Source organism: Fomitopsis serialis (assembly GCF_022376445.1).
Source record: "Fomitopsis serialis strain Sig1Antser10 chromosome Unknown B0H18scaffold_293, whole genome shotgun sequence".
Classification (NCBI taxonomy): Eukaryota; Fungi; Basidiomycota; class Agaricomycetes; order Polyporales; family Fomitopsidaceae; genus Fomitopsis; species Fomitopsis serialis.
Window position 1 is genome coordinate 1 of NW_025955253.1, and position 8,486 is coordinate 8,486.

An 8,486-nucleotide genomic window follows, 5' to 3' on the forward strand; every position below is an offset into this window, starting at 1 on the left:
CGCCTTCCCTATCGGGACGCCATGTGGAAACCGTCTCCGACTCGCGGTTGCACCTCCGTCACACCAGCCACCTCCCGCTCGTCGTCTACTCTCCTACACTACCACCAGCGACATGAAAGCATGCCTGCTTGTACGACGCGCGATGCGGTATGACAGGACTGCCCTCGACGGCCACAGACAGCCACCGAGAGGGTGACAAGGAGAGGAGGAAAGGCGAGAGGAATGAATCGAAGGGGCGAGGAGATATTCTCGATGGACAGAGGATGCCTCATTGCTTTCTGCACCTGGCGACACGACGAGCAATAGGATGGTGGTGCGCCTTGCTGCCCTCTCTCGCCACCTTTCCCCTTGTCCCGTCGCTCAAATCGCCGCTCTCTCGCCGTCAAAGTAATGCCGCTGACTTGTTGGGCATGATGCACAGGCCCGCCGGCAAGCATTCGCGCTCAATTGTTCTACTTCTCTCTCTTGTGGTCTAGGTCCGTGCGCGGCCCATATATGCAACCGACGCATCTGAGCCTATCTGAGAGCCATCGCCACGCAGAGGTGGTCAGGCATACCCCAACCCTGAACATGCACTGGTCAGCTGCGGGTACCGCTCGGTGCGTGTTAGGCATGGTGTTCGACAGGACGTTTCCCTTAAGAATAACCCTGCCTTAGGTCTTTGTACAGCACGCTTCCTCCAATGATTATCTGCAACCGACGAGTGCCTGTCGGCATACCCGAACGAATTACTGACATCGAATGCCCATTCAGTCCATCCTTCTCCTCCTAGCCGGCCTCCTCGAACAGCTCGCCAAGCTCGACCGGAAAGTTCAGATCGATGACCACCATCAGGTCGAGGAAATGGTCGAACTCAACGGTCGCCTGCATCCGCAAGATGAGGAACCTCGGCCTCGCCTCGCTGTGAAGCCGTCGCGAAGGTTATCGATGGCCACGCGAAGCAAATCAGCTGCCTTTATACTACGCGGATTGGTCGCGGTTGATTTGCGACTTCGCACATGCGTGTTTACGGTCAAAGCGCAAGTCACATAGTGTTATAGGTGTGACTCAACGTGATGAACGTCACATACATCCATGCGCTGATGCTCACTAGAATCTACTGCTCGATACCCCGGCTTCCTGTCCAACGTGCTCCTACTGGGCAAATGTATGGCATATGATATACTTGTATCGATTTACATGTTGTAACTACACCGCATACCTCAGCGAACCAAAGTATGGACCAGGTCAGCGACATATCTTTTCACCAGCCTGTTCGCCAGCCAGTCTATTCGACCACCCACCCATTCGCCCAGAAGATGCCGAAGCGGATACCCTTCTGGTCCTCGGCGGCCGGGTACGCCAACATGAGCGAGCCCTGGGCCGTCCAGAGCAATTCGGCGCAGACACCGGAGATCGCGCCCGCCGCGATCATGAAGCCGCCGGCATTAGGGTCAATATCGATGGCGCTGTGGACAGTTCGTCTGGCCGGTCGGTCAGTGACGCGGGGAGGACGCACAGGTAAGAGCTGATGTACAGGGCGTAGCCGCTGCTCCCAATGAGATGTGTGAGGCGCGGGCCAAGGACATTGTTGATCGAGCTAGAGGATCGCGGTGAGCACCCAGCGACGCGAGCACAGGGCGTCGGCGCACGCACCCGGCAAAGAAAGCGGTGAAGGCGAACGTCGCGTAGATGGCACTGCTGATCTCACCGCCGCCGCCAAGACCGTCGAGGGCATTGAACAGACCTGGGCCCCTGAAGCAGACGAAGCCGAGGAAGAAGCCCTGCCCATTCGCCCGCCCGCTCATCAGTTGGCCGACCCGCCACACCAGAGGTGTTCCGCAAAACTGATTGCTCCATCCACAAAGAAAGGCGATTTCGCGGGGCTGCGAGTAAGTGGGCGAGAGGGAATGGGAGTGGGACAAGTGGGCGAACAAGTCGGCAGGCGAGTGGGAGTGCGGGTGAGAGAAATCACAGGCGAGAGAAAGCGCGAGCAGGCGTGCAGGCAGACGGCTAGGCGGGAGTATGGGCGAGAGAGCGGGGCGAGAGCTAGAAAGCGCTGACGTGTGGACGAACAGGCGAGCGGACGAGTGGGTGAGAAGACAAAAAGGCGAGTGTGGTGTGCAAGGACAGGTTGGGTAGGCAGGCGAGCAATTGGTCGGGTACGCCAGTGAGCGAGTTAGCCGGCAGACGAGTGAGCTGGCAGAAGATTCAGTGTGCGGGCGGGCAAGACAGCGAGGACGACGGTGGATGAGTTCAAGTGAGTGGCCCGAGCACGCAGGCGTTTGAGCTGGCAAGAACGGGCGACCGACCGAGCGCGAGAGGGCGGGCGAACCACGTACACCGTGTGCCAACCAAGAAGACGAGGCGGGCAGGCAAGCTAGCAAGAGGAGTTTGAGAAGAGTGGACAGGCGGACAACCTAGCGAGACGGTGAGTAGGTAGACCAACCGTGACAGTGATGAGATGAGCTCAGCCTGGTTGTACGTATACGCCTATCAACGTTACGAACGTCTTTCTTCCGTTGAACTTGCATATCGACTGTTGAAGTACAGATGGACGTCACTAAGTAAGTACTCGCGATCGTACATACTGTACCGTATACAATGCGTGGGAAACGCGCTGTGCTCTGGCGCTAATGCAATTGTCAAAGCGCAAATGAACCGCGACCAATCCGCGTACGATATGCCTTAACCCTCGACCGTGATCACACTCGTTGGTAGGTGGACTTAGAAGCGGATCGCGCATTCTAGCTGAGCTGTTCTGGTATGCAGGCCATGAACACTCTCGGAAACGCTGAGGTCCGTATGCCTATAATGTTCGTCTCCTTCCTATTCCCATTCGGTCTCTTCGCATGCCGCGCCCAAAAGGATGGCTACAGCCGGTGAGTAACTCCCCTCGAACCCTTCCGTGGACATCTTACTGCCGCATGCTTACGTGTGGATATCTACACGAGGGCGAATTACAGCGCTGGAGTGCGCCGAGACTCAGCCTCGTGGGTTCCTCAGGCAGCTCCAGAAGACGCGCTTACGACACTACACCGGACCTTGTCGAGTACAAGAGGACCGCCGTTTCGCAGGACGAGCAAAGCGACGACGCCCATCAACCTACAATCCTACGTGATCAAGTGCCGGAAGTCCCGTCATTGCGCCCTACACCTTCGTTTCGGCCGCACACGCTGTGAATACGGATGATGTCGAGGCCGATACCATCCCTACTCACAATGTGTGCGCCGCACTTGGAAACATAGAGTAAGTCGTTGCCCGGGCCGCGATGTCTTCAAGGCATCTATTGTATTCATTCGTGTTTGAAGTCAGAGGCTGTTATACTCATATGGTTATACTTGTCGAAGGCCCCGACGACTGGCAGTACATGTATAGAAATACATGTACGGCCAGTCGTCGGGGCCTTCGACAAGTATAGCATCATTATTTCCGGTTTGGCACGGGCTGTGTTCGGTTACGAAAGAGTGGTTGTCGAGTTTGTATGCATATCTGTATGGCTCTCTCCTTACACGTTGCTGTCATTGCTTGTCTTTTACTTATGTTGTACCCGTAATCTCGGATTGAAATAGGCTGCTAAATGCAAGACACTTGACTTATATCTGTACACCGTGCTCGCTATCTATCTGAGCGCGTGTACGAGGGGTGCTTGACTGAGCGCAGTCGTGCAATCCGTACGCTCCCGCGAGAGGACTCTCCCGCGCAGACCGCACAATTTGGACGTCCACACCCGCATGCTCATGCGCGACCAATTCAGCATGGGCGCAAGAGCGGCCATCCAGTCTGCACAAAACGGACCCCATCATCAATTAGCGATGTATATGTCGGGGAAAGCTGGTCGAAGCCTACCACACGTCGGCCAGCACGCCGATCGCCTTCTGAGGTCGGTTGGCCTTCTTGAAGGATGTGGACGAGTCTAAGAGTGGCTCGCCCGATTCGATGACCCGCTGGAGCACCGAGTACAAGCCAGTCCAACGGACGCTTGGAGCAGAAGCCGCAGGCTCTTCACTCCACGGAGGTTGCCCTGTTGTAGAAGCGGAGTCGCTTCGTTCCTAGGGAGGCTAGCTCGAGTAGGCAGCCACTAGTACGAGCGAGCGAAGGGGCCACAGCCTTGGCAGGGCCTATGCTGAACGATCAATGTCTCTCTCCGTGACGCTGTCAGTGGTAAAGCGTACGTTGGCTGCTTCCCGGCATGATCGTTCGCAAGCACCTATGGTCCCGCTGAAGGCATGTGGTCACACCATGGAGTAGCTCCCATCTTACCCCGTCGAGCGTCCGTACCAGTGTCTTCTTGCAAGTGCAGGGAAGGTGAACACGCCGCTGCGGGGGTGCTGTGTCGTTCTTGTTCAACGGACAGACGGGCTACGGGGTCTGGCCATTCTGCATCAGTATGGCAGCGACAGGCGTCCAGCTGATCCTTGACCGCTTGTGCTTGTGGCCTGGCTACCAGCCATCGTCAGCATCAACATGCGTGTCGCAGCCGCCGTGAGTTGAATGCTCACTAAGGTCTAGGGTTCGCCGACGGAGCGCATTCTTGTTTCGGATGGCTTCGGAGCCACCTGTCGGTCGTGCGCTCCTGCAGCTAGCCTTCTGGCTGGTGTAGGCTGGTTAGGAGGAATGGTAGCGACGAGAGATGAGGCTGCGTCCGCGAAGAGTGTAGCGTAGCGTCGCCATTGCCGGGGAGGAGTGCAGGTAGTGGTCGCATGGCTGGAGTTATGGTTGTTCGTCGAACAGCGGGGCGTATTTATACGTGGGCAGAACGCCATTCAGGAGACAGGCCATAGGGGTCAAAGCGTGTGGCATCGCAACCAGGACCAGCGGACAGAAACGCTTTGTTTCGGCACACCCGTCATAAGTCAAAGCGTCATGGTTCTCGTGCCGTTTGTCTCCCAAATCTGGAAGATGCGCTCGAGTGGCCCAGAATGAAAGAGAATTGCGTAGCATGGGGCCACCCCAAGTATGCTTCCCGGTTGGGAATGGAAGCCACAGTCACCACATACCGCCCGGTATGGCCGCCAGGTACCGCGACGCCACTTGCACAGAGGCTTTAGCTCATAACCGAATGCTGGCCTAAGAGTGGCGGAAACATAAAGCGTTGGAAGGAGGCTTTACAGGAGCACACAGACCGTGGTAATGCTTCCCGAACCTTTAGCGAGGCTCCCTGAGGCCAGTGGACTCGGAACGACGACGACGACGCGACGGACTCGCAGGAGCCGGCGACGTGTACGTAGCCTGACGAGACCCACAAGGGTGCGTAGAAGTCAGCGATTACTAGAAGGCGCATGCGTTAACACACGTACCTGCTTGTCGATGCAATGACAAGGCTTTGGTTGGTCTGAAGGGCGTTGAGGTGGACGTGGGGAAGATGACGGATTGAGGGTGAGTCACCATTGAATCGGGCAACGATCTGCTCAGCCACAGACGCGTCGCAGGACCGCGTGTCTTCTGTTCTCTTGCGTCTGCCTTTGCTCTCGCTGGGCTTGCCGACAGCGTCGACATCACAGAGTCGCAATCGAGTCTGGGCTTACTTCTGCGGCGCTACTTGGTCACCTCGGCAGTGGTTGACCATCCGTTGAACCAGCTCGGGCCTCAGGCTTGCGTTATGCAAGGCTTGCGCGATCCACATCATGTAAGGCGGGAGGAAGCGTCAGGCAAAGCAGAATTTGATGTCAATTTTCATGCAATAAATCTATGGATCAGTGACGAGCGGGCCGTGATGTGTCTGTGCATGTGGCTACGCTGAAGGTGTCCGATCTCGCATACATGTTTTGCTCCGAGTCGTAGCCATGGTCCATACGGCTCTTCACATCGACATCTTCTGTTAGATACTCGCTGTGTGGTGAGACATACGGCTTAAGCGGGCGTCCGCAATGTACTCTAACACTACCGATCTGTTTCTTCCTGCGAGGAGCACACAACTCCGACAGAGAGACGTGTCAGCAGAGCCACCATAAGTTTACATCACCCCTAGACTGTCGTTTCGCGGCAAGTTCATCGTCGGAGTCAGTCAGATTCAGTTCCGGGCCGCTCTCGGCTGGCGGTGCCCCAAAGCAAGACGACTGTCCCGCCCCAGAGGCACCCCAGCGGAGGGAGGCCGTATGTTCCGATGTGTACCAGCGGGTCGGTCCCAGGCGACCGTTCCGTCGTGTCGAACACTCGATGCGCTTCTTGTTACGTCCATGACGAGTCTCGTTCTCGTCGCGTTGGACGGGTTTGTTTGAGACTACGGAACACGTGTCTGCAGGTTGCTCGGGCGCCTCGGATGTGGCCGCGAACGAAGTTTCGCTACTTCCACTCGCCGCGTAGATGTCGGACACGCCCCTCGCGTATGTCCTCGTCGACATGGGGGGTCTCGTTTGCCACTGAGCACGTTCCCCCGCGTCTCCACGAGCCCATGCGACTTAGGGTACATGACGTCGGCGGGCCGTTCCCTCGTACGCAGGCCATCGAAGGGGGTTCATCCTCGTGATCCTCCTTCACGAGCACCCGAAGAGCTGCGTCGCTCCGTCAGCGACCACTAGTAGTGCGTGGAAGTGGATGCAGCGAAACTCACCATGAGCACGGTCTCGGAGTCTATCAATGCGTCCGCATCAAAGGGGTGCCGCCGTGTGAGTGTACGAGGCAGAAGGGTTCATCCCTGAGCTCGAGCGCGCAGACCGCATCCTTCGAGCCACCCCCGCTGTCGTGGGGGATGTCCAGCGAACTCCCAGCGCAGCCGCGCGCCCGACCATGGGCCCGTTGGGGATCGGTTCGTGACCGGAGTGGTAGGTCGCTGCTATGTCGAACGCGGCTGATGTCGTGGGTGCGAGCTCCCGGTTGTCCGATGGAAGAATCCTCGGTATGCTCTGCGCCACCGCGCACGGCGGTACTATGGCACCCTCTACAGCGGATCGCGCCGCCGCACCGAGCTGCAGGAGAGGAGGCGTTAGGTTCAGGAAGGGGATGACGACGATGAGGAGATGACGTACGAGTGTGGGGGTGCTGGACGAGCTGTCACCTGGCGCTGCTGGCCCGCAGGCCTGTTCGATCAGCCGGTGTCTGTGGGCTGGTTAAGGAGGAATGGTAGCGACATGGTGGAGCGGGGCGGTAGTCGTAGTCTCAAGTGATGCATCGAGTCGGAGGGCGTCGGTTGAAGATCCCACCGAGGACGTGGGGGTATTTATACCTCGACCCCGTGGCCCCAGGGTGTTGTTCCCGGAATCAGGTAAGCTTGCCTAGGCAACGAAGGTGGCTTTGTCGTCTTTTGTTGGAGGGCGATCTCGATGCGCCACAGCGCATGCGTCAATCAGCCCCTCGGTGGTTGACAGGATGTTCCTGTGGCATCGTGAGCCAAAATCAGTGAACGAAGCGAGACCACGCAGTACCGCTGACGCTTTGACTGGCCGTGCCAGCTGTGATTGGGCGGTGAAGAGCCGTCCGGGATCGGCATAATGTCTTAACGTGGGTACTGAACCGCTGAGACGGTTGTGCTTTGGCTGAAGCGAGGAGACGGGAGTTCGAAGAGTGGCGAACGCTTTGACAAGTGACGTACCTGAGCACGATCGTCTTTGTCCTCCGTTGCCACGCATTCTTGTCCCTGGACCGCCGGCTGGCTCTCCCTGCGCATATATATGGACGCGCTACGCGGGATAATCATACTCCCATCCCAATACTCACCATGCCACAACGCATCCTTCGTGGACTTCCCGAACATCCGGATTTTGTCCCGCATGTTGCCATTCCTCCTAACCAACCCGCAGAGCGCTATCCGTGTCCGCCGTTAATGACACGCATCTTCCTCATCACGGAACACAGGGGTTTCTGATGATGCCGCAGCGCAGTGGTGGCGCTACTTGCGCGACGCGGATGTGAGTCTGCCACCTGGTCCGCCTTCGGTCATCGTCATATTCATACGATCGTTTCAGCTGTGTCACCTACATAACTCGTCAGAGCTGTCGCCGATCCAGTACCAACATCCACCAATGGACCTCGCACATGAAACTCGAGGAGGGAGACTGCAGAGCCAACCATGCATGGCGAGGCTGGCTCGACGGTGGTCCTGCGGGAGGAGGGCATTGGCATCGTTCCTAGTACCTCGGTAAGCAGTACAACGCCGACTCCCTTCGTCGCAAGCGTTAACCCTTCCTCTGCGCAGCGCGGACAGGGAGAGTCTTCAAGGCTCAAGCCAAGGCGGCTACCGCTGCGAACAAGACAGGCGCGGGAGGGTCGTCACTCGCCCGACGAGGCAGCAGAGAGGTGCTCACAGCCCCGAAGCGACGGAGACGAGACGGACACGTCATTAAGTACGCACCGCCGATTGCACAAGACGCAATTCCAGGATTCCGACCGCAACTGGCTCCCAGTTGCATCCCTCTCGTCGACTCGCGTCCGATGGCGGCCTCCCGACTTGCGTGATCCCCGTGGGAGAGTCCTCCTGTTATGGGCACGTGAGTTGCGAGGCGTGCTGCAGGTGCAGGAGTCGGTCGACGGTGGTGGATGGGAGAGGAGGTGGCGGCGGTGAGAGGTCG

At 57.9% G+C, this 8,486-nt stretch overlaps 1 protein-coding gene across 1 annotated transcript; it reads right to left on the reverse strand.

Annotated features, from left to right (window-relative positions):
• Positions 1 to 1,461: 1,461 nt before the first annotated feature.
• B0H18DRAFT_1059115 (uncharacterized protein) lies at positions 1,462 to 1,818 on the reverse strand. Its single transcript, XM_048031093.1, has one exon. The coding sequence runs from the start codon at positions 1,785 to 1,787 to the stop codon at positions 1,476 to 1,478; it is 312 nt and encodes a 103-aa protein (XP_047885140.1). The 5' UTR covers positions 1,788 to 1,818; the 3' UTR covers positions 1,462 to 1,475.
• Between the last annotated feature and the right edge of the window lie 6,668 nt (positions 1,819 to 8,486).